The sequence below is a fragment of the Passer montanus genome, unplaced genomic scaffold (assembly GCF_014805655.1).
Source record: "Passer montanus isolate IOZ18808 unplaced genomic scaffold, ASM1480565v1 scaffold78, whole genome shotgun sequence".
Classification (NCBI taxonomy): Eukaryota; Metazoa; Chordata; class Aves; order Passeriformes; family Passeridae; genus Passer; species Passer montanus.
In genome coordinates this window covers 1624579-1651427 of record NW_024373034.1, presented here as the reverse complement: position 1 = coordinate 1651427, position 26849 = coordinate 1624579, and the positions used below count along the sequence as shown (strand labels likewise).

At 45.8% G+C, this 26849-nt stretch overlaps 1 protein-coding gene across 2 annotated transcripts in view; it reads right to left on the bottom strand.

Moving 5' to 3' along the window:
* The window catches only part of COL22A1 (collagen type XXII alpha 1 chain), a 238530-nt gene that overhangs the window by 80817 nt on the left and 130864 nt on the right, over nt 1-26849 (bottom strand). For both annotated transcript variants that reach the window (XM_039731540.1, XM_039731541.1), the window contains exons 20-24: nt 15472-15507; nt 14046-14075; nt 13097-13150; nt 12150-12203; nt 4773-4826 (exon numbers count right to left, since the gene is read on the bottom strand). In XM_039731540.1, the coding sequence (XP_039587474.1) occupies nt 4773-4826; nt 12150-12203; nt 13097-13150; nt 14046-14075; nt 15472-15507 (228 nt within the window). The remainder of the gene's footprint in view (nt 1-4772; nt 4827-12149; nt 12204-13096; nt 13151-14045; nt 14076-15471; nt 15508-26849) is intronic.

Below are 26849 nucleotides of genomic sequence, written 5' to 3'. Positions count from 1 at the left end.
ATCCAGTGCTTGACCACCCTTTCAGTGAAGAAATGTTTCCTTACATCCAATCTAAAATGGAAATTATGACTGAGATATTTTCTGAAATTCTGCATTAGAGCGCCGTGTTTCTAAATCCTGCCTTACAAATCAATACAAAGTAAGAGAACTTATTAAAAAAGTGTTGCTGATGACACTAAAAATCAAAAGCCTGAAGAGCCAACAGATGTGAGCATTTGTCTACAATATATATCCTACAGTCAGCATCAGTGACAGTGCCATAATTCATACATGGATCCAGTCTCCAGTCATTTCATCATGTGGCATTGGAACTGGAGTACCAACATTAAATTTAAAATAAAAGTTCTGCCAACAAAAAATTATCAAGACTGTCTTTGCAGCTCTTTAAAAGTACGGAATAAAGTTGACTTTTACACAACAGTCTTTCTAGGAGAGTATCCTGCTTCCAGTGAAAGGCAGTGTTTGTTTAATTTAATCACTTAGTGTAAGCTATGGACATGATCTCTTTTGTCTACAGAGGAAGATTTATTTCCCCATGTGTTTGCTTGGAGTTGGTTGACTGAGTCAGTGCAGCAAATGAGAAAAAACAACTAAAAAAACCTCCTTTAATGTCTTTTGTTTCAGCACGATTAGCAATTTTCACAGGTGAGGACTTTTTTAATTTATTTTTTTAAAGGTACAGATCTTATTAAAGATCGCTCTGAGCAATATCTTCCAATTCCAAGCAGCACTGGCAAAGTCTGAATTCAATCTGAGCTTTGCAGCTGGGGCCCACATCCTTTCCTTACATTTTGCAGTATTAACTTGCATTATAAAAAGGACATTAAGGACACTGTGTGTTTCAGAGGAGATCATTTATTTCCTGAATTACTTAAGAAAAGCTAGGCTTGAGCTCACACCCTACAGACAAGTCTATACTAATTGAATCACTGGCAGCCAGGACTATAACAGGTACAGCTTGTACTGGTCCCCCTCTTAGGTCTGACTTACACCACCAGGTTATCTAGCACAAAGCAAGCCTCAGTAAGAGCCCAAAGGTATTGCAAGACAGAGGCATGGTATTTTTCTTTAAATCTCGAAGACTTTTGGTGTGTTTTGCTGTTTTCCAGGTGGCCAGCAAGTACCCACTCAGCTAAGGGAGCCTCGACAGTGGCCCATTTGTAGGTGCCTGTTTTAAGAGAGCTTCAGGATCCACTGATGACATTAATTTGATCTTCATCAACAGGAGCAGGCACCTGCATCTCCATTCTTAACCCAAGAAGTGCTTGCATTTGGAGCCAAACCCTGGTAACTCCATGATACAGCTCAGAGTGCCTGAGACAATAATTTCAGCTTAAAATTCTCTACAGAAATGCTCATTTTTCAGTCTGCATTTGAACATCCTACTGCAATAAAAGTTGGGCCTATGATTAAGGTTCCTGGACACTAAAATAGTACGAATAAATAGTAACAACACAAACACATTATTAAGTTCAGGTGTCTGTGTCTTTGCTGCCAGAAAGTTGTTCAAGTCCAGACAGGAAAAAATATCCAGAGTTTCTATTCCATGGCTTAATGATGTTGCAAGAAGCACCATTTGTAAAGATGACTGGAAAATAAATGCTCATTTTTAAAGGTGCTGATCAGACAACATGAAATAAATAAGCAGATGGGCAGGTTCACCACCACAGCTGATTTGGAAGGAAAAATAAATATTTAAAAATATTTTTATATTATAAATTGGTTTGAGTTGGTGTGTGCAAAGAGAGACACAGCTACACTATTGCCACAAAACATCCCCAGCCTAGCAGGGAAGTTGCTTCCTAGATGCTGCTTCAGGGTCTGACAAATAATCTCTCAAATGGTCCTTGAGACTTGGAGACTTAACTGCAGCTCATCACTGGACCACAGAATCACAGAGTATCCTGAGATGGAAGGGAACCACAAGAGTAGCCCTTAAGTCAGTTCCCTTGCACAGCTGCCTGATCTTCTACAGCTTCTCAGCTGGACTGAGAAAGACAGCAATGATTTTTCTTGACAAAGCCCAATAATAACTTCAGAAGATCTTTCCTGTGTCCTTCAGCAACAATAAGCCTTCTAAAGCTCCCGGATCAACACCTTCCTCTTGTCCATACAGGTATCAATGTGGGGAATCGGGTCAGAAAACATAAATTTAAAATTGCAGAGGAAAGGGAGACTATTTTTATGTTCTAATGTAGTTTATGTGCAGCCAACTCAAATCAGTTGTCCCTCAACACCATGGGCACAGCACAGGAACAGCTGACACAGGCTTCCATACATAACTTGAATGAATATCCATGTAACTACAGTATAAAAAAACCACTTTTCTTCCTGGGAATTTTTGGGGCATAGTCTAATTAAGGAAAAAGAAAAGAAAATGCTGATAAAATGTTTTAAAAATCTAATGCCACAAAAAGTGCTGTTAAGCTGAAAAGTAGTTTTGTCACAAAGTGAATGTAAGCACTTTCATTAAAGAGAAACATGGAAATCTGCAGTAATATGTCTAGAACAGAGTGCCACTGCAGGAATAGGAACAATATTTTACCTTTCATTCAGTTAGCTTGGAGGAAGAGTCAATTTAAGTATCCCTTGATGGGGCAAGCATTTTGCGCAGTTTTAATTAACATAAAATTTGCTAACGTTATTTAGCTTGTGCAAAAAGGAAAATTACTTAATCCTGTGTCAGCAATTTTCACAGATACATTTATAAAATTGCTAACACATGCATATATATGTTTAATTTGCAGGGAACTTGAGCTAAGTAAGTGTGACATTGTTTGGATGGATACTGTCAGGTATCTTAAAAATAATACATGAATAAAAATCTTCCTCCAAAATGAAGGAAAAGAAAAAAAAATACAAAACTAAACTTAAAAAAAACAAAACCCACCAACCAACTAACCTAAGAAAAATACCACAACAAAAGCAGGGTGTTGGACTCAACAATTTAAGAATTCAAGAAGCATTCATGTACACTCTCAGGTGTAGGAAGGGATTCTTGGGGTGTCCTGTGCAGGGCCAGAAGTTGGATTTTATGATCTTTCTGACTTCCTTCAAACTCAGAATATTCTATGATTCTAAAATCTTTCAAAATCCATTAGAAACACTGTCTTCATTCTTGCAGGCTGCTGCTGAAATACTTGCAAATTAGATAATGTAGCAAGAGAAAAAAGTCTTAAAATATGAAAACCAGTGTCAAGTGATGTTTTGCAGGACAAGGTTCCCTACTGGACACAAGAGACTTCACTTGCATGGGGCCTCCACCCCTTGGATAACTTCTGACATTCTCCACAGACAGGTGAGCAGCTCTTTACAAAACTCCTGTCACAAAAACCACTTTTAGATCATTCCTCCTGCTTTCAAGGGCATAAATTGCCAAAGCAAATAAATGAGCAATCAGTACCTGCTGTCTAGCAGTGTGATTCCCTCCCCCTCAGGGAAATCCCCAGAGCCCACCCTTGGAGACAACACAGAATTCACCCCACCTGGGCATACAGAAAGCACTTCCTCATGGACTTTTGCTTAACATTGACCCATCCCAGTTCATTTCCCCATAGGTCCCAACTTCCCCTGGCTTCTCCTTTCCAGGTTTCCTCATTGGTTGTGATGTCCTTGGTGGCCTGCCCCATTTTCCCTGAAAGCCAATGCCCTTTGCCCTGCCCTTTGTACCGCCCCCAGCCCTACCCTACTTAATCTTGTGCAGAGTCCATGGTCTTGTTTTTTGGTCATGGTTTCCCTTTTTGTCTTTTTTTCCCTGATTTCAGTGTGCTGGAATAAATCTTGCTAGAACTGACCATATAAAAGGCCCTTCTGGCTCTCCTTGCTGACCTAGCTGTGGTGAGTGTGGTGTGTGTGGACTTGACTGCTTTCCCTGAATGCTTACCCAAGTGGGTTTTCCACAGGAGATGCTCTTTGGGGAATCAATAGCAGCAACCACCATCTAAACCCCACACCAGTACAGCAGTGTGTTGCTTCTTGCATTGCATCACCAACAGCTGTAGCAATGGAAGCTCATCATTCTTCCCCAGACTTTAGCAATTATTGAAATACAATCCTAAAGCCAATGTCCAGTTTGTTAATTTACTATTGAAAGGGGAACAAATGAAATGCTCAGTTTTATTCTGAGCAGTCAGCTCAATGTGAGGTTGCACCTTTTCTGCTTTAGGACATTCCCATGGTTATTTTTCTTATTGCAGGAGTGACCCTACAAAGTGATTCACGTCTGCAGAATTTGTCTCCAAAATTAGCAAGAAACTATGTCAGAGGTGTCAATGTTACTATAACACAGGGCCAAACAGGCTGATCCATGGTGGAGCTAAATCCTCTCTGATGATTCTTAACATAAACCACTCTGTGTTGCCGTTATGATGCTTCGATGCAATTTGGAGCTCTAATTTGCCAAAAGCTTTGAAAGGAAGGAGTTAAGGGGTCATTAACTTAAGACATCCTCCTTCCTCACTAAAAACAAATCAGTGGTTTCCCTCTGGGATGATGCTGCTCTAAGCACAGGCAATGGGGAAATCCCATACAACATAGCTGTCCTGGTTCCAAGATGTTGAAAACCTCTGGAAGGTAAATGAAATTGCTGTCAGACAGACAGACATCTCTCAATCTCAACAAGACAAATTATTTGCATCTTAAAGGGAGAAACATTAACTTCAAATACAGTAAAAAGAAGATCCCACCAGCTGCATTGTGTGGTTCCATGTCTCCTGTTGCCACCAAATCTAGTTTTACACATATTATAGGAAAATGAAGAAATTATTGCTTACCTGAGGGCCAATCAGACCATTGATTCCTGGGAATCCTGGTTCTCCCTTTTTACCCTGCATGTTCAACAGAGGAGCACAAATTAGAGAGCAGACCAAAAACTGCTGTTGATTTTCCAGTCTTTCACCACCAAACTGGTAAATCAATGGTTACACAAAACACAAAATTTAGAAATTAAGACAACAGACACCATTTGGAAATGAAACCCCAGTTGTCTTTTACAGAGATAAAGATACAGATTGTATTTTTGGGAGATACAATCCTGTATCTCCCAAATTGTGACAATAGCTGTAAAGTGGAGAGCTGTTCTCATGAACATTGTGGCATCTCATACAACTCTGCAATCCCACCTGGCTTCCCCCTACAGAGGGGAAGGAAGTCATGAATGCTGAGATGCAGCCAAGGGAGGTGCCAAGTGTAAACACGGGCTGAGAGGTAATGCAGTGTCCCTCTGGTCCCTTGCCCTGCTTCATGCATTAAGAAATAAAATAATTGAGAACCCTGATGCATGGTTGAATAGAAAAGATCCACAATCTCTAAGGTGGGAAACAGGAATCCATGATTTCTAGATAAAGGTGGCATTAGTACCAAAGGGCAGAGCTCATGGACTCCTCTGCAAGTAAAAAATATCCCTTCAAAGGAACCAGAGAACTCCACTGGTGCAAGGCAAGGAGAAGCAAAGAGTTGGAGTACATCCCTGAGACATGGTCACCTGTATGGATGCTGGACCTCTGTGTCCCCATGGGTTTGATCTCAAAAAATTAAACAGGAAAAAATCCAACATGAGAAAAATGAGGAAGAAAGGCTGGAGTAAGCACTTGGGTTAAGGCAGAGGTTGGATTTGTTTCTTAACCCAAAGGGTGACTTGCTATGTTACTTTAGGTAAGTCAAATATTTTATAAAAATTATCTCTTTTTCCCTCATATGTAACTGACACTGAATTATAAATATTTCTAAGGCTGTTAGTAATATAGTGGGAGGGTACAAGAGGAGTCATGTAAATATCTGCGAGACAGACTTTTTCCTCCCTTATTTCTGCTTCTCATCCAGACTGATTTCCTTTTCGAAGGAAAAGATAATTAACAAAGTTTAATGTCCCTGATAATGTGAAGGGTCAAATATAAAATCTTCCCTTTATTTTTCTTCATTGAGAGATGTGCAGAAACAGCATCTATTAACAGCAGTTTTTGCTGACTTAAATTAATGAAAAATCTAAACCATCAAAAGCAAAACAAGTTTTCATCATATTTTCCTCAGCTGTGACTGAGATTTATTATCTGATGTGTCAGAATCGGTTATTTTAATTAGTTTTCTCATTAAAAAATCCCCAGCAACCATCCACCCTAAAACAATGAAAATCAGCATTCATATACAAAAGAACTTAAGAAGAATATTAAAGGAGTTATTGTAGGATCCTCAGGTATCAGAAGGAATTTGTAATCATTTGCAGGACTCAATAAAAATTTGAATTATATACTCCAGCACACCCACGATTTATAAATGCTCCTTCTGTTTTAACAAAGTCCATCATTTCTTTTCTTGTCAAAGCCAACAAGATCTCATTTTTAATTTGAAGGACTCATGTCACCACATGATTTAACATATGTTTTCTAGTTAAAGATGATCATTTTGCTCACTGCCAAGGTGACCATGCAAATGGCACTGTTAGAATACTCATTTAAATAAATATATAAGGTTATGAATAAAGCATACAGGATGTGGTTTGGGGGGCCAGACGCAGGAGATGAGCCACCTCCAGTTTCCTGTCCATGTGGGAGCTACATGCCAAGGTGGCTACTTCCAGAGCTACAACACTGAGGCCAGAACAGAGAATCACAGATCCTGGAATCACAGAATGGGTCAGGTTGGAAGGCACCACAGCAGCTCATCTGATGCAACCTCTCTGCTCAGGCAGAACCATCCCAGAGCAAAGCTACAGGATTGTGTCCCGACAATTCTAGAATATCTCCAGTGAGGGAGACTCCAGTGCTCAGTCAGAAGATCTTCCTCATAGTCAGGTGGGACTTCCTGTGCATCAGTTCCTGCCTGTTCCTCTTGTCCCATTGCTGGGCACCTGAGCAGAGCCTCGTCCATGCTCTGACCCCTCCCTGCAGACACTGACAGACAGGGATGAGATCCCTCACTCATCACTTCTTCAGGCTGAACAGGTCCAGATCTCTCAGTTTTCCTGATAAGAGAGATGCTGTAGTGTTCTTCTCTGAGGCTTGGTCCCAAGGAACAGAGGTGGATTTAGCACCAGCACATAAGAAGCATCCTTAATTGTGTCCATCAAGACAACAAAGTTTTACTGATGCCTTTATGTCCCACCAACAACTGTTCTGTCTCCAGAGGAGATGCAAGAGGAGCTGCTTATTCTTTCATTGAGTGTAATGTTGAGAAGCTTCAGTCTTTTCTAAATATTAAGAAATCTCTTAAAGGAGCTTATAATTATACAGACAGAGAGAGTGGGAGAGGTTTCCTGTTCTGAAGGGGACTTGTGGGCCACTTAGAGATTAGCTGAAATCCAACTACAACAGATTTGCTCCAAAGCATTACAGTCTGTCTGTAAAGGACAGAAATACTTGCTGGGAGAAATTATACCTATGAGAGCAAAACTCAGTGAAATGTCGCACTGCCTAATAATATGACAGAGAAAACCAAAAATTATGTTGTTGCCTACAGTAAGAATCAGGTAAGTCTGTAAGATTGTGTATCTTTTGACAATATGAAATATATCCCATTTGCCTTTATCAGCAACTTGAACAAAAGCACAGTTAAAAATGTGTGTTCTATTGGAAATTTGTGTATTTACCTCAATGACAATTGCAGTTTCACTCTGGATTTAGTCTATGGCATCAATCCCTTTTCCTTTTTTTTTGTTAACTTGCTTAGGGTTTGATTTCTGCATGGCTGAACTTTGCCAGGGCAGGCAAAGTCATTCAAACACCCACAAATAAATACAAACACAACCATCCATCAGAAAGATATCTACTATACGAGGACAGGAAACCAAGGAAAAATGTTGTTTCCACCCTGCTGGAAACAGAAATTCTGAAAGGTACCACAGCCCAAAACTGTTTCTCATCTTGCTGTTCAATAGCCAGAATACACATATATTTTCTTAGCATGTTTTTCTCTGAGGTTTGGCCCAGGAACTCAGGTGGATTTGGTACAAAGTATGCAGAAAACATCTTCAGTTGTGAATGAATATGATTTTGCTGGCATAAATGCCAATTTTGTTTCTCCTGTAGCCTGGATTGCATACTAGGATTACCCATTTCATCTGGTCTCTTTACCTCTGCATTACTAGACAAACTGGAAGAAATCCAGCAATGTTACTCAATGTTTGAGCTCCCTGAAGGCTCCTAACAGCCTTTTACAGTCTCCATATGCATTAGATAACACCAGTAAATTTCAAAGTGAGAGCACTCCATAGCTTGAGCATGAAAATACCACCAGGGTTGGCCAGATCATGATTACTGGGGCAGTTGTGGCAGAGTAAAGGGTTACAAGGACTTCTGGACATTGAGAGAGACTGCACCTTGAGACTGGCTCCTTCCAAACAGCCTACTTAATTTTCTGGGCAAAGAAAATTATTCTTCTCTCTCCTTGATTATTTATTCATTTCACTTTGGAATTACCAGTCAACTCTCTCCATCCCTTGGATTCTGGGAGCCTAAGACGGTTCAAATCCAGAGAAATTCATACCCAGAGAAGAGGTGTGAGATAGTGTTGACTTCCAAATTCAAGTTTTGATTGGCCTGAACAGGAAAATCATATGCAACAGTCCACTCAGGTGAGAGATGGGTGAAGAATGGAAAGTCAAATATTTGTATTTCTTCCACCATCAAACACAGGAAGAACTCAGCAGCCTATTAACTTTATATCTCCCAGGACAGCTGAGAGGGACAAACTTTTACTGCATTGACAAGTGATCTGAACACTGCTGCTCTGGGTGGAGAGTGCACCCTGAACCCAGGAGTTCCCAGTTTAAACTTCTAATATTCGTTTTTATTATTATTATTATTTTGGTGGTGGTGGTGTTGTTTTTGTTACTTATCTGCCTGACTTGTGTACATTGAGTCTCAAACACGGAGAAGTGCATTTATTAAATGTTACTATATTATAAATACATTTTCCATTATTTTTCTTTTCAAAAGTTTATTCTTATTACCCCATGAGACTCTTGTATTATTTTTTATTTTGTACTGATTGTGCCTTGAACTTGGACAGATTTTATCAATGTCATTTTATAAAACTAAGCTGCAGTCCAGCATATCGACACTCAAAATGGTCTAAACAGTTCCTACATCAAGATTGCTGCAGGATAAATGTTTTCTCTTGGTGTCTTTCTGAAATTTCAGTCACTTGAATGAAATTGTAGTATTTTAAAAAGAGGCAAATTCTTGAAATCCAAATTACTGAGTACACTTAAGAGGAACTACTGGCCACAGAAATGTGTGTTTTCCAGGAGCGTGTCATAAGCCTGCACCTTTTGTACCTATCAAGAAAAAAATTTGGTTTTATTTCCAACAAATATTTCAGTACATCAGGTATCAAAGACTTAAGAGCAGAACCAAAGCACTTCAATTTTCTTCAATTTGACAGAAGAAAAAGAAGGACAGGAAGAGGGAAGAAAACCACAAAACCATCCTAAAAGTGAAAGCAGACTCTCAGAGTTCTTTTTCAGGCAGTTTTAATAAAATCAGGATAGTATTGTCTGTCACTCAAAGGTCTTACAGGTCACATGAGAATAGCAGAGCATTTTTCTTCACACAGTGTGCTCCTGATGTCAGGGTATCATTGTCAAAATGCAGACATCAGCTTCCAGACACTTTTGACTAATAAAATGAACACAACCCAGTTGCTTGGTTCAGGTTGGAATTGTTATCTCCTGTCCCAAGATGGGATCTGTGTAGATCCACCAAGCCCAGTACTTTGATTCATCTCATGAATTCAGTCATTGAATAATGGCCTTTAATTAAAAAAATATACCTATTCATCTAAGATGGTTGGTGACTAATAAAGACCCTTAGGAGAAGTCTAACTAGCTAGACACAACAGAGTCCAGGGAAAAATTCAAAGACAGAACAGATCAAATGACATCTGTAATCAAATGATCATTAACAGGAGCATTTTCTGTCCTCTTGCAAATCCTGATGGATCACTGTCCTTTACCCAGCTAATATACTCTATTAATCTTATTCAAGAAACAATGTTTCACAGTAGGCTTTAAAACCAGGGTAATTCCTAACTTAACAATTTAGGAGCAAAGCAGTGCAGTTATTTGCTAAAGTGATATTTTCTAACATTTAGGAAATTACAAGAAAGCAAGTAAATGCTATTTTCCGCTGAGGTGTTCATATAGACTGCTTGCACTATCTTCCCAAGGAGAAGATTCCTAAAATTCATGCTTACAGCTAAGTTTACCAGCACTCAGACCAATGGACAGTCTGTAGAAAACCTCTTAGGAAGGTGTATATTTTTTTCCCTGTACTGTTGTTTGCTCATCACCCTTCTGTGCTCACAGGTTCTCACACAGGCTGAAAACTGTGCTGGTGCTGACTCAAAGCACTGCAGGCAAACCCCATTATCTCCTTTAAGGAGTGAACTATATCAGGTCTCTGTGGCTACTTTAAAAAGTGACCCATTAAACAGCAGTACTGAGACCCAAGTGACAGCCAAAATGCTAAGCAGGTATCTCAGTTCCACTCTTATTTGTCGATTCCCTTGAGGGCAAAGAGGCCCTGAAGAGAGACCTTGACATATGGTGAACTATATCAAGTCTCTGTGGCTACTTTAAAAAGTGACCCATTAAACAACAGTACCGAGACCCAAATGACTGCCTCCAAAAATGCTAAGCAGGTATCTCACTTCCACTCTTATCTGTCGACTCCCTTGAGGGCAGAGAGGCCCTGAAGAGAGACCTTGACAAATGCACTGGGCAATCACCAACTGTATGGGGACTGGTGTGAATCCATAGTGCCAGATTCTGCACCTGGGATGGGGCAACCCTGGATGTGCAGGCTGGGGAATGAGGCTGGAAAGCAGCTGTGGGACGGGACCTGGGGGTCATGGTAAGTGGAAAGTTGGATTCAGCAGGGCTCTGGCAGCCAGGAGGGTCACCCCTGTCTTGGGAGCATCAGGCACAGCATCACCAGCTGGGCAAGGGAGGGGATTGTCCCACTCTGCTCTGCACTGGGACAGCCTCACCTTGAGTCCTGGGGGCAGTGTTGGGTGCCACAATATAAGAAACACAAAGATTTAGAGAGTGTCCAGAGGAAAGCAACGAGAATGGCCTTATGAGGAGTGACTGAGGACACTTGGTCTGTTCAGCCTGGAGAAGACTGAGGAGAGACCTCTTGCAGTTACAGCTTCTTTGTGAGGGGAAGAGGAGGGACAGGTACAGATCTCTTCTCTCTGGTGACCAGTGACAAGACTTCAGGCAACAGCATGAAGCTGAATTGGGGGAGATTTAGGCTGGATATCAGGAAAAGGTTTTTCACACAGGTGTGGCTGAGCACTGGAACAGGCTCCCCAGGGCAGTGGTTACAGCAGTGATTATAGCCCCAAGCCTGACAGAGTTCAAGAAGCATTTGAACAATACTCCCAGGAACATGGTGGGATTCTTGGGACTGCTTTGTGCAGAGCCGGGATTTGGACTCGATGATCCTGATCGGTGCCTTCCACCTCAGGATATTCTGATTCTGTGTTGTCTCATGAGATGTTCTTCAACAGGCTCAAGCAAGGAAAAGCAGGGTCAGAGTATGAGTGGAATGATATCAGGCCCACTATAAAATTTACCTTCTAGCAGTACTTAAATATGTGAAGACATAATTCCACGTCAGAAAAAATCCAATATTTTTTCATGCACAGGACAACTAAGCTCCTGGCAGAGAATGGTACACCAGCTACCATTTTTAGGGAAAGAAAGACTTTCTGAGGTAAAGAAAGAAAGGACTCAGAAAGGTCCTCTTTCTGAGTACAGACCAAACAGAACACAAAATACTAAGTATTGCAAGAATCTTTACACTCACTTGACTTCCAGGACAACAGAATTTCTCTGAAATTTCAAACTGACCACACTGGTAGTGGTTCTGCACACTCAGAGTCATATCAAGCAACCCCTTAGCAGTAAGGAGCAGATAAATACAGGAGAGCACATGGCAAGAAAGAACCTGCACTGCATTCAACCTGTCAGCTCCAAGATGTACTGAAAATTCCTGGACCATGAATAAGGAGCATGGGTAAAGATCTGGGCCTCAGGATTCCTATATAAGTAGACAAGTATATATAAGATGGGTGAAAGTAGCAAACCTTATTGAACAAAGCTGTCCCAAGTCTCCTGAGACTCAGATTAAATAAAAGAAGCAACTCACCCTTTGACCTGGCAAACCAGGGAGTCCAGGCTTGCCTTCCAGACCAGGCTCTCCCTTTAAAATTGAGAAAATTTAGAAAGTTAATACAATTAGAAAAACTAGTGAACTATATATGATTTCCTAACTGTTTTGTGCTACCATTACTGCATGGCTACCTAGACAGCTCTTACCTGATGATTATGTTGTCCTGTGAGCAGAAGAGAATGAGTAAACAAGATAAAGTGACAATGCCCTGATTAAATACAGAGCACACAACTATATTTAAATTGCATAATTCAAACCAGATTTATTTAAGTAGCACACCTTCACAATGCCATCAATTTTACAAAAGCCAATCAACAGTGGAACACAACAAGCAATTCAAAAGAGAGGAAACACAGAGTGTTTGCAAATGAGGCAGCAGTGACAGTCTGAACTGAGACATCCTGCAGAGCTGGGTCATAAAATATAACTAGAATAGGCTACAATTTAAGTCAGAAGTAAGAATGTTGGTAAAAATTGTGTTGAAATATATGAAACACATACTCAATTCTTAGTTTTCATCCTGAAAGTATTTCAACCACAACCTTGTGGCATAACACCAACCCCTTTGACAGCACCTACTCCCTAACCTTCATGACATGACAGCTCACAAATTATCAGTCAGTGCCTCTCTGAGATGTGCTGAATGCCCATACAGCTCTTCAGGACATTAGAAATAGAAAAATGGTCAGGTTCTGCATGATAACAGCCTTAAGGCAGAGTCTGCCCATGTCCTGGTTGTCACTTCCCTGTGTTCAGACAGGCCATCCACAGCACGACACCTCCTCTCAGCAATGAAGGAAACTGGAGGCTGTGGGCACTATTTAAATATTTTAGAGCCTACATAATGTATAAGATTTTCATATGCCTCACTCCAGCCTGAGTTTCAGCTTCTGAAATTGCAAGTAGGGAGAGAAACAACTTACTGGAGGTCCAGGAAGTCCAGGCTGGCCTTGTGGTCCTCGTGGCCCAGGCTTTCCCTACAGGGACGTTTAAGGTTTTTTTTAAAAAAGTGTTAAAATATCTTTATGAAAATGTGCATGGGCACATTAGACACGTTGTCTGTCTTTACAGGAGCTATACCACCACTTCCCCCACAAGTCCTGAAGAACCAGTACAGAGACCAGCTGTTTTTCACCTTAATCTCTGGCTACTCAAATTATCAGCACTCACTGGGCTGCCGACAGACTGATCCACCCACACTCAACAGGCACTTATCCATATCTGCTTCTCTGTTTTTCAAAGGTAGTGACTCTACTGAAGAGGCTGGAATATCCTGGATATTCCACTAGAACACTCTGGGTTGGGGTTTGGTGGTGGAAAAGAATAGTTCTTGCATAAGCAGCTTCCACCAGCATTTCCCCCAAGCCTACAGAGCTCTGAAAGGCTTTAAAGTATCATTTACATGATGCATACAATTGTATTAAGTAACAGCTAAATGCAAATTACAGATCTACCAATAAAAAAATCAAAATCTAAATACATATATATGTTATACATAGGACTAACAGACTGACACAATGGGTATGTCCCCCCTATTTGAGAGCCCAGGTTCAGAGACAAAGTAGGCAAAAAATCAAATACTGGTTAACATTAATGTTAGTACATCCCTGTCCTTAGATAATTGCATACCTGACTCTAGAATTCATACTTCTCATTGATGTAAGATTCACATCTGAAAATGACATTGCCCTTTTTCCTTTTTTCATTATTTTCCCCACCGTAAATAGGAAAATTTATTTCTCAATGTCCTGATAATGCTTCCATCCACCTTCCCTTTAAAGTATTATTTTAAAGCAAAATCTAACCTAACAAGGAACAGAATTACATTAAAATATCCTTGCAATGAAAGAAGAGATATTGAATCTCTCTTACTTCCTCTCCTTTTAGGCCTTCAGCATGCACCTGCAATAGAAATGCAGAGTCATAAAGGATGGAAAAAGTAAATACAAGGCAAAAGGTGCCAGAGGTATCATGGGACCCCAGAGGGTATTTTTTCCCCCTTGCTGTTCCTTCAAGTTGCATGGTAAGTCCTACAGCTCCTCAAATCCTGTTGCAGGCTGGGAGATGCTTTCTATTTAAAGAGCTCAGACCAACACAAGGTTTTCTCTCACCTGTGAAGAGATTTGGGTGGCTGCATAAACAGTAAGAACTTAATTAATTATCTCATTATATAAATAAGTTAGTGAATTCCCCAGATCTTGTTTTATTCTAAACAACAAAGATCTGTTGAATACAGAAGGAATCACATAACAGGCAGACTGGTTTGGGATATGGCCCCATCAGTTAAACTCATTTTCAGATGTTATACACATCTTTCAAAATTTCTTGGTAATTGCTATCCCATCATTAATATCACATTTAAACAGGACAGCAAAATGCTCTTACCCAGATAGCCTGGGTTTTTTTTCATAGTTTTCTAATTCCTTTGCTTTCCACCACATTCTGAGTAAGGGAATTGACTCCTGACTTTCCATGATTACAGGGAACCTCTTATTCTTTTAATTTTTTTCTTTTTTACAGTCAAAGGGATGCTCCCTAACTGCTTTGTTACCAGCCCATACTGAACTCAGTTCTAGACCTCTCCTCTGCATACTTAGTGGTAAATCCTTCTCCATTCACCCAGAGCTAACCTCTTCATACAGATGATACTAGTCTCTGGACATCCTTACATCCTTGCCAGAGATGTGTCTGGCATCAGTGAAGGCATTGTTGAAGGCAGAGGGAGACACACAGAGGATGTTAATCTAGTGCCACAATAAAGATAAGCCCCACTCTTCTTTTTTCAGTTTAAGTTTTTCATGAGTGCTTTCCTGAATTTCAGCACATCAAGTTCTAGTTGTCTTACTATTCCACCACTGAGCTAAGGGAAGATCATCCTTCTCTCCCATCAGAAACTGCCTTTTTCTTCTGCCCCAACTCTTACACTCAGTCCATGTCAAAGACACTCAGCTACCCAATACTGAAATTTCATTTGCCTTTATAACTTGCCCAGGATCTATGTACCAAAGGCCACTTGGAATCAACTCAACAACTGTCAGAAACCTCATAGTCCTGTCACAGCATTGCTCTGTCTGATGCACTTGAGGCAATGCGTTCATTCACAATCTCCCAAAATTGTATCTGAGCATCTCCTCATTGGAACCTGTTACATGACTTCTTCAAAAGTCTTCACTTTTAAAAACTTCTTAAAAATAATAAAAAAGTATTTAACATCTCTCAGTGAGATCCTCCCAACCTGCATTTCTACTTCTCATGCAATAATGCTAAAAAGTCTGGAAAAGTTAAAAAAAATTCTTACTGAAGTGCCAGGCAATCCTGGAAGTCCTGGCTCACCCTGCAGGGAAACAAGAAAGAAATGAAAAAACATATAGAACACAACATGGCACAATACACAACAGTGCAAAGTAAAAACAACATCCTGAGCATATTTTGTAACTGTTTTTGTACATTCTTATTTTCGATAACCATCTCATAATTAATAGATCTGGACACACACCCTCAATTAACTGTTTTCTCTTTTCTGAAGATGAATACATGCAGAAACTGGTTGTGGTTTGTGTTACTGTGACGTTTTACATACATTTTAATGACATCCAGTGACTTAAAATGAACGATCACTGGATGTGCATTAGCATTAAATCTGTACTTCAAAAAATCTTGCATTTTCTTCATACACTTACCACACAAACACTCTGTTTGATGCTTAGATCCCTAACAGACCACCAAGGGGATGGCTATTAAGGAGGTCAAAACACTTTTATTTGTTAGTAACCAAATAACTGCAAAAAAGTGAGAAATGGTACCATTTTCCCCAAGTCATTTTATAGAGCAATTCACACCATAGCGGTTGCAGAACACTGGCTTGCTACACCCTCTTTCCATGATTTATTGCCATCTAGGCTATCAATTTGTTCCAGTTCATTTTTCTCCAGCAATGTCCACCATTTATTATGCTTTAAGACTGTGCATACAGAAGGTTTATCCTTTACTTTAGGCACAGACTGGTGTTACATTTATGACATAGCTTCCCTCCACACTCTATTGATTCATTACTCATGTAGGTCTCTGAATGACCCAGCATATCTTTCTTATTTTTTTCCTCTTAAGTTCAATTACTCTTTGTTATTTATTCAGAGCATCATAGAATGGTTTGGGTTGGAAGGGATCTTAAAAATAGAATCACTGAACATTAAGGTTGAAAAGACTTCCAAAGCTATTGAGCCTAACCTTTGACTGGACACCACCAGGGCAGCAAGTCCAGAGCACTGAGTGCCACATTCAGTTGTTCACTGAACACTTCCAGAGATGCTGACTCCACCACTCCCTGGGCAGAACCTTGGAATGCCTGAGAAACCTTTCAGTCAACAAATGCTTCCTGCTGTCCAACATGAATGTTCCCTGGCATAGGTTAAGGCAATTTTCTCTTGTCCTATCGCCTGGTTGTCTGGGAATAGAGACCAATCCCAACCTGGCTACAGCTGCTTGCCAGGGAGTTGTAAACAGCAGTAAGGTCCCCCCTGAGTCTTCTTTTGCCCTGAATACACCCAGTTCCCACAGCAACTCTTCACAGGACTTACCCTTTAGACCCTTCATCAACTGCACTGCACTTCTCTGGCAACACTCTTGGTACCTCAACGCGTTTCTTTTCATGAGGTGCCCAAAACTGAATGAAGACTTCTACCCAGTGCCCAGCACAGAGAGACAATCACCACCCTGGTCTTGCTGGCTACACTAGAGCTGACACAGAATGACAGAAAGCCACCGGCCTCCTTGCCCACTTGGACACGTGCCAGCTGATGGTCAGCCTCTGTCAGCCAGCACTGCCAAGGCCTTTCCCGCTGGGCAGATTCCCAGCCACTCTGCCCCAGCCTGGGACACTGCAGGGGCTTGCTGGGACACAAGGGTAGGACCCAGGCCTGGCTCTTCTTGAACCTCATCCTACTGGCCTCACACCATCCATCCAGCCTGTGCACATCCCCCCCTTCCAAAGTTCCAGTACATTGACAATCCCACCCAACTTGGTGTCATCACAGATCTACTACTGAAGGTAGCCTCGATGACTTGTCCACATCAGAAGGACAGACACTGAAAAGGACTGGGCCCAGGGCACACGACAAGTAACCAAAAAACACCTGAATGTGACACCATTCATAGCCACTCTCTGGGCCCGGCCATCCTGACAGTTCCTAACCCAGCAAAGAGTGCCCCTCCTCAAGCCCTGGGCTGACAGCTTTTCCAGGACTGTGCTGTGGGAGATGGAGTCAAAAGCTTTGCTTAAATGCAGGAAGATTCCAGGCACCGCTTTTCCCTCAGCCCTGAGGTGGGTCACTCGCTCCTCAAAGGACATCACATTGCTCAGGCAGGACCTGCCTTTGCTAAACCCACGCTGGCTGGGCCTGATCCCTCAGGTGTCCTCTCTGGGCCTTGTGATCCCCCTCCTGATGATCTGCTCCAGGACCTTGCCTTGCCTGACAGGACTGGAGTTGCCCTCAACCTCCCTGCAGTCCTTCTTGGCATGGATGTCACAGTGGCACCTCCAGCCATGTGGGACCTTGGCGACTGGCCAGGACTCATAATAAAAAAGGATGAAGAGTGCCTTAGTGAGAGTGGCTTGGCTCTTCTGCCAACTCCATCAGCAAACGTGGGCGACTCCTAGCCAATCCCATAGACTTGTCAGTGGCTCAGTGGCTTTTCAGGTCACTAATGACTTCCAACAGGATTAGAGGGGCTCTCATCTCCTCCTCAACCCTGCCTGCTGTCTCAGGGAGCTGATTGTTCTCTGAAGAATTTACCTGCCTGTAGAAGACTGAAGCATATTTCCACCCCACATCCAATAAAGAATGGAGATTTTTTTCCTTGGCCTTCCTTTGTTGCTGATCTTTGTAAACAAACACTTTTTATTGTCTTTTAATGATGAAGTGCTAACAGAGCTTTTGCCGTCCTGATTATCTTTTGACATGAGTTGGGGGCCAAAGGGTTGAACATACAGTGGGCTGGGTGGAAAAAGCAGTTTGGCAGGGCATAAAGCTTCTTTGGGGATGGTTAAGAAGGAAACAAGTAAGGTGGGAAAAGGGAGAGCAACAGATCATTGGGAGAGGAAAAAGCGTAGCCAAAGTAGAAGGGCAAGGGGCTAAACAACACCTTTGTGACAAGGGGTGTCTACATGGAAAGCCTCCACTCTTAGACAGGGGCATGTCCATAGAAATTACCAGGCCTCTGAGACAAGGGGTGGACATGCAGACCAGCCCTTGGTGACCTGCAGTTGCATCGTGCCCAGAGGCCATTGTAACACGGGTCCCTGCGCTGACCCAGAGTGCTGTGGTAGTGCCAAACCACTTGTGTTGTCACTCTCAGGAGAGCAGCTCTCTGAGGAGACAGCAGTTCTCTCACGAGGCAGCAGCTACTCAGGAGAAAGCAGCTCTCCCGGGTGATCTTGGCCAGTGCTGATCAGAGCACCGCCAAAATGTCCAAGAAACAGGAAGCGAACGCCCACACTCAGTCCCGTGAGGGGCAGCCGCTGCTGTCCAAGCAGCAAGAGGTGAGGGATGGGAATGGAGAGAAAGGCTGCAGTGGGACCTGGAGGAGAGCTGGGGGCAGAGACCGCCAGCCAGGCCTGGCTCCAGGCCTTGTTCTAGGGAGGAGCCAGTGCAAGGACAGCCTGGGTGGAGGAATGGCCCAGAGACTGCGAGCACAGCTGGGAGCCCACCCTGGCCTGGCTGCCATGGTCAGTAACTGCCTTGAGACAAGGACCATGAAAGCATGTGAGAGGAGAGAGCATCCACATAGCTGCCTGCTGTGGTGTGGTTTTATTTTCTTTATTTGGCCTATTTTACTGCTTAATTTGTGGTTTTGAAATCCTGCTCTGTTTTCCTTCCCGTTCTCTTGGAGTGGCACAGGTTCCCCATTTCGTATCTTATGTTGGTAAACTTAGACTGGCTCCCTCATTGTTATTCATCTCGGTAAAATGTCACTTCTTCTGTTTGTTGCTTGGCCACTCCCTGCCAAGTTGTCAATCCCTCCTGTCCCTACCCTTTTCCCCCTAAAAAATTTGCTCTGCTCCTCCTCTCCTCAGATGTCAATCCTTCCCCAAAACTGCCCTTTCCTCCAGAACCTTCTCTGTCAGTTTTGTATTCTTTGAAATGCCATTGGTTTACTTAAGCTTTTTCCCTCCCTTAAGATTCTCCATTGGTTTACAGGTTGTATTTCCCCGCCTTGAGTTCCACCCCCAGTTCTCCCAATTGGTTAATAATTGTCTCCTCCCCCAAGACTGCCCTTTTTTATAAGCTAGTGGCAGCTCTCTGTTTAGGGTTTTGGGACCTTAGACTGAAGGAGTTTGCTGTTGGATAAAGTCACCCCAGTTCCCACCCCAGGATCTGTGCTGCTGCCTTTTTGTTCATTTGTGCCAAACATCTGCTGGCGGCTGGAATTCTTGTGGAGTCTGCCAGGGGGATCTGTCACACCCTTGTTGTCGCCGTTGCTGGGCTGGGAACTTATAGCCCCCACACCGCGACAGCTGCTTCCTCCTGCTTTCCTCAGGTGACCCACAGGCAGCTATAAGCAGCTCTACTGGTCACCTGGACAACCATCACACTTCTCCATGGGGACAAATCGCTTCCCAGACCGGTCATCTCAGGGAGCCTCCCAGGACACTACACACAGGAGGACAGCCTGGAGGGAGGGCACTCAATGCCCCGCAGTAGCACAGTCACACGGCCACAACGATTGTCTGTGTCAGATTTGCTGTCTCTCCACGGCCCTCTATTGACTGGGGCATTTCCATTCCAAGAGCACAAGCCAAGAGCAGGCTTGACAAGGGTCAACCTTCCTCCTCTGCCAGCAGCCCCAGCAGCTCCTCTGGGTCTTTTTCCAGAGGCAGAGCACAGTCCGCAGGTCCTGTAGCCGGCAGCCACCAACAGGTTGTGCCACCATTTCCATGGGGCACTGTGGCTGCTGACAAGGCTCATGAAGCTCCTTTCCCTGACAGCTCAGCTGAAAGGTTCTGGCAAGGGTCAGTGGCAAGGCAGAGCCATCGCATGCCACCCCTGAAATGTGCAGGCAGCGTGCAGCTCCATGCAGGGACCCAGCCTGCCTGGAACCACCTGGAGCACATTGAGGTGGAGGAGCTCACTGAGGTTCAGGAAGAGCACGGTGGCAAAACCGATGGAGACCCATTTAGAGGCCTTGCCCTGTGCCTGTGTGAAGGCAGGTACGTCATGTCCACCGGGACCCCAGAGCAGTCAAGTGTCTGTCAAAAGGTCTATGCAGAGAACCAAGTGATGCTTAGCGCTCTTGGCTTGACCAAAGATGCCACAGAAGAGACAGGAGACTCTTCCGAGCTCCTGTCTCTTGCCCAGTTGGAAGAGCAGCAGTCTACCTTTGGCAACTTGGAGCCCTGGGACAGTTTTCCAAAAGAGCCAGAGGAAAAGTGGGAGGAGGAAGAACTCCCAGACACAGAGGCTCAGGAGACAGGGACAGCGTTCCTCAGAGGACATCCTTTGCCCTCTTGAGAGAGAAAGAGGGAGAGGCAGGAGTTTCCGCCCTGGACAAAGATCCCTGGAATTAGCAGCAAAATGAGCTTTAGCCACACCAGAGCCTGAGGAATGCTCAGACTTCTCAACTTCTCCCTCATCTGGAAACCCCTGTGAGGACAGGGAAACTCATCAGCTGCCTGAGCAAACCTATGTGTCAAGCTGCTGTGCATACGGCCTGAGAATGCACAGCATTCAAAGCTTCAAAGCATCCTCTGAATATCGAGGTGGAGGAGCTGGAGGAAGAAGTTGGAGGAAGACGTCTTCTCCTCCCAAGATGTAGAAAGCCCCTTGGTACAACATAGCCTTTGCAGCTGTACCACAGACTGTATGCGGGAGACCAAAAACTACACACAGTTCATGCCTCTGAACTGGTTTGAAGGGATGTGGTCTTTAACAACCAGGATGTGCTGTCCAGGGACATTCGGCTAGACCAGCTACTGGCAAAGTGGGAGGGATGAAGAAGAGCTCCGTGACAGAGACACTGCAGGAGAGGGGGACAGTGAGGCAGAGAGCGAGTTGTTCCTCCAACTGCAAGAGGAGGGAGCAGAGCCAGCAGCATTTCCCCTGGACAGTGATCCCTGTGAGGAGGGACACAGTGAGCTTCTTCCTGCCGCACTGCCCAAGGACACAAATGCGTTTTGGATTTGTGGTGCAACTGCCGATCACTTGGACCAGGCTTGCGAAGCAGGCACGGAGGCTGGTCTTGCTCAGGCTGCCCCTCCCCAGGAAAAGCTCTGTGGGACTTGGGGCACCAGCAGGAGCTTGCCCAGTGCCTGCCCAGCCCCTGGCACCCATTGTTCCTACTTGCCCCTCTGGCAGCGCAGCCGTCCCACAGCCCCCAGCCCCACGGCCACGGCACTCTGGCCAAGATGTCCTGGCAGGCTCTGCACCACCTTTTCTCCTTCAGTTGCCTCAGGGGGCAGCCAGAGAAGTGAGCGCAGTGCCAGCAGTAGGCAGGTCCCTAAACATGACTACTCACCCTTAGGCAATCACTTGCCTAAGGTGGATCCTGCAACCAACCCAAATCCGTCAGCCCCAAGCCCAACAGCAAGGCAGCCTAGCCTGGTCGAGGAGAGCCAGCTGAGGAAGGATGGAAGTGCTGCTTTGTAGAAGCCTACAGAAACTGTATTTAGGGCCGGGGGGCATCCCCGCCCTGTTCCCAGGCCTGCATTAGGAGCTGAGAAATGCTCCTTAGGCCTCAGCATTGCAGGCAAAGGAAAGGACTTTCATCTTCCTTTCACATGGCAAATAGAAAAACAGCATCCCTGGATAGCGGCAGCAAGGACTGGAGAAAGGTGTGAACCCTGAAAGAACGACCTGGGGCCCTCACCTCCACAAGAACCATGGAGATCCCCAGCGCAGACAAGCACATGGTGAGGAAAAACTGACGTGACACCGCTGGAACCAAAGGTCTTGGGTTGTCTACTGCTTCATCTCTCTCGCAACCTTTTCTGCTCCCCATTTCAGTTCTCCCCCTCCTTTTGTCTGTTTCTTTCTATCTCTTTCCTTCCCATTTATTGTTAAATAAAATCCTTGTTGTTCACTTTGTTGGGTGGTCTCACTGGCACCTTAATTTGAACATAACGATTTTTCCCCAATTGCATCTCAATAAGGGCACACATCTGCATACAGCACTCGAGGTGTGGTCTCCCCAGTGCCCAGCACAGAGGGACAATCACTGCCTTGGTCCTGCTGGCCACTCTAGTGCTGACACAGAATGGCAGGAGACCAGTGGCCTTCTTGCCCATCAGGGCACTTGCTGGCTCAAGTCCAGCTGCTGTCGGCCAGCACCACCAGGGCCTTTCCCACTGGGTAGATTTCCAGCCACTCTGTCCCCTGCCTGGGGCACTGCAGGGGCTTGTTGGGACATAAAGGCTGTGACACAGAGGACTCTTGTAGGGCCAAATCCCCTCGTGTTGTCACTCTCAGGAGAGCAGCTCTCTGAGGAGACAGCAGTTCTCTAACGAGGTAGCAGCTCCTCAGGAGGAAGCAGCTCTCCTGGGTGCCCTTGGTCAGTGTTCATCAGAGCACCACCAGGATGTCCCAGAGACATGAGGAAAATGCCCACAGCCAGTCCCATGAGGGGCAGCAGCTGCTGTCCAAGTGGTGACAGGCGAGGGATGGGAATGGAGGGAAAGGCTGCATTAGGGCCTGGGGGAGGGCTGGGGGCAGAGACTGCCAGCCAGGCCTGGCTCCAGGCCTTGCTCTGGGGAGGAGCCGGTGCCAGGATGGCCTGGGTGAAGGAATGGCCCAGACCCAAGGAGCACAGCTGGAAACTCAGCCCAGCCAGGCTGTTGTGGCCAGCATTGTCCTTGGGACCAGGGCCGAGCTTGCAGCTATGGAGGGGGCACAGCTGTCTGCAACCCATGCCTCCACCTGCTTTCCACAGGTGACATACAGGCAGCCACAAGCAGCTCTGCAGGTCACTTGGACAACAATCACACCCCTCCAAGGGGACAAACTGCTCCCCAGACCGGTCACCTCAGGGAGCCTCCCAGGACACACAGGAGGACAGCCTGGAGGGAGGGCACTCAGTGCCCCTCAGTGGCACAGTCAAACGGCCACAAAGATTGTCCGTGTCAGACTTGCTGCCTCTCCACAGCCCTCCATTGACTGGGGCATCTCTGTTCCAAGAGCTCAAGCTAAGAGCAGGCTTGATAAGGGTCAAGCTGCCCCCTCTGCCAGCAGCCCCAGCAGCAGTAGCCTCTGGGTCTTTTCCCAGAGGCAGAGCACAGTCCAGAAAAGTGGGAGGAGGAAGAACTCCCAGACACAGAGGCTCAGGAGACAGGGACAGCATTCCTCAGAGGACATCCTTTGCCCTCTTGAGAGAGAAAGATGGAGAGGCAGGAACTTCCGCCCTGGACAAAGATCCCTGGAATTAGCAGCAAAAATGAACTTCGGTCCACACCAGAGCCTGAGGAATGCTCAGACCTCTCAGCTTCTCCCTCATCTGGAAACCCCTGTGAGGACAGGGAAACTCATCAGCTGCCTGAGCAAACTGTACGTGACAAGCTGCTGTGCACGGGGCCTGAGAATGCTTCAAAGCATCCTCTGAATATCGAGGTGGAGGAGCTGGAGAAGTTGGAGGAAGAGATCCTCTCCTCCCTGGATGCAGAAAGCCCCTCGGTGCAGCACAGCCTTTGCAGCTGGACCAAAGACTGTACAGGAGAGACTGAAAACTACACACAGCTCGTGCCTCCAGACCTCTTTGAAGGGCTGTGGTCTCTCTTTAACAACAAGGATGTGCTTTCCAGGAACACTCAGCTAGACCAGCTACTGGCAAAGTGGGAGGAAGAAGAGTTCGCTGACAGAGACACTGCCAGAGAGGGGAACAGTGAGGCAGAGAGCGAATTGGCCCTCCCACTGCAAGAGGAGGGAGCAGAGCCAGCAGCTTTTCCTCTGGACAGTGATCCCTGTGAGGAGGGGCACAGTGAGCCTTTCCCCGTGGCACTGCTGGAAGACAGTTTACAGTTTCTGCTTTCCCTGCCGCTCACTCTGACGAGGCTGACGAGGCTGCGGGCACGGAGGCTGGCCGTGCCCAGGCCGCCCCCCCAGGAAAAGCTCTGTGGGACTGGGGCACCAGCAGGAGCTTGCCCGGTGCCTGCCCAGCCCCTGGCACGCAGCGTTCCTGCTGGCCCCGCTGGCAGCGCAGCCGTCCCGCAGCCCCCGGCCCTAAGGCGCTCCGTGGCCAAGAGGGCCCGGCGGGCTCTGCGCCGCCTTTTCTCCTTCAGCTGCCTCAGGGGGCAGCCAGAGGAGTGAGCCCAGTGCCAGCAGGAGGCGGATCTGTAAAGATGACTGTTCACCCTTAGGCAACCACTTGCCCCAGGTAGGTCCTGCTGCCGGTTCCCAGCCTGATATCCATAAGAAAATCTCTCCTCCCTGGATGCAGAAAGCCCCTCGGTGCAGCACAGCCTTTGCAGCTGGACCACAGACTGTATAGGGGAGACCGAAAATTACACACAGCTCATGCCTCTGAAACTGTTTGAAGGGCTGTGGTCTTTCTTTAACAACAAGGATGTGCTGTCCAGGAAGACTTGGCTAGACCAGCTACTGGCAAAGTGGGAGGAAGAAGAGCTCCCTGACAGAAACGCTGCAGGAGTGGGGAACAGTGAGGCATAGAGCGAGTTGTCCCTCCCACTGCAAGAGGAGGGAGCAGAGCCAGCAGCTTTTCCTCTGGACAGTGATCCCTGTGAGGAGGGGCACAGTGAGCCTTTCCCCGTGGCACTGCTGGAAGACAGTTTACAGTTTCTGCTTTCCCTGCCGCTCACTCTGACGAGGCTGACGAGGCTGCGGGCACGGAGGCTGGCCGTGCCCAGGCCGCCCCCCCAGGAAAAGCTCTGTGGGACTGGGGCACCAGCAGGAGCTTGCCCGGTGCCTGCCCAGCCCCTGGCACGCAGCGTTCCTGCTGGCCCCGCTGGCAGCGCAGCCGTCCCGCAGCCCCCGGCCCTAAGGCGCTCCGTGGCCAAGAGGGCCCGGCGGGCTCTGCGCCGCCTTTTCTCCTTCAGCTGCCTCAGGGGGCAGCCAGAGGAGTGAGCCCAGTGCCAGCAGGAGGCGGATCTGTAAAGATGACTGTTGACCCTTAGGCAACCACTTGCCCCAGGTAGGTCCTGCTGCCGGTTCCCAGCCTGATCCATAAGAAAACAGCAAGGCAGCCTGGTCAGGGAGAGCCGGCTGAGGAAGGATGGAAGTGCTGCCTTGTGGGGGTCACCGATAGAAGGTGACCTGAGTCCTGGTCTGCACTTGGGGGGCATCCCCACCCTGCCCCCAGGCCTGCATTCGGAGCTGAGAAATGCTCCTTGGGCCTCAGCATTGCAGGCAAAGGAAAGCTCTCCCATCCTCCTTTCACATGGGAAATAGGAAAACACCTCTCTGGATACTGGCAGCAAGGACTGGAGAAAGGTGTGAACCCTGAAAGAACGACCTGGGGCCCTCACCTCCACAAGAACCATGGAGATCCCCAGTGCAGACAAGCACATGGTGAGGAAGGACCAATGTGATGGCGCTGGAACCAAAGGTCTTGGACCATCTTCTGCTTCATCTCTCTCCCAGCCCCCACTCCCCCACTTCCCTTCACATCCTCCTCTTCTCTATTTCTTTCTATCTGTCTTCCTCCCATTTATTGTTAAATAAAATCCCCATTGTTAGCTTTGTGAATGGTCTCGTTGGCACATTAATTAGGGCAGAGGCATCTGTAATTAATCCCAATCTCAGCAGGGCTACACATCTGCACACAACACTCGAGATGTGGCCTCCCCAGTGCCCAGCACAGAACAGTCACCACCCTGGTCCTGCTGGCCACACTAGTGCTGACACAGAAGGCCAGGAGACCACCGGGCTTCTTGCCCGCCTGGGTACTTGCCAGTTCATGTTTGGCCACTGCCAGCCAGCATCCCCCAGCGTCTTTCCAGCCACTCTGCCACAGCCTGGGGCACTGCAGGGCTTTGTTGTGGCCAAAATTTACAACCCAGAAGTTTGCCTTTTTGAACCTGATACCATTGACCTTGGCCCATCAATCCAGAATATCTGGTTTCAACCCTGTACCTCAAGTAGACATGCCACCCACTAGATTAGGTTGGCCAGGGCCCCATCCAAACAGGACTATTCTAAAAAGAGCTCATGTTGTGTGAGAAGTAGTGAAGAGATACACACCAGCCACTCTGAAAATACCAGACCAAGGAGACAAACATCTTCTGGAAGCACCAGTTACAGCTGGTTCAGAAATATGAATGAAGTGTTAGGAACTCAAGACTGATCACTACTGCAGGAAGAGAATAGTGGGAATTGCTTCCAATCTCTGCATTCTTGGAAAAAGGACTCTGAGTTAATCCAGAGGAGGAAAAGAGAGAGAAATCCAGAACTGGACATGCCTTTCCACTCCTCCTGAAGAGCTGGGTCGGAAATACCAAAACCACAGCATCATCTCTAACAGAGAGGGAAACATAAGGCTGCCTTGAATACTTGAACAACTTTGAAAAATAACAAGGTCAAAATTGCTGCTGAGAGAAATTAATAATTATTTTGCAGGTAGGAGGCTCAGAGGCATTTTGTTTTCACTTTCTGAGTCAATTCCACATCTCCTGGGTGAGAAAAACAGCTTCTACACAAATATATTGACATTTCTACCCACATTTCTTAGATGAGGAAG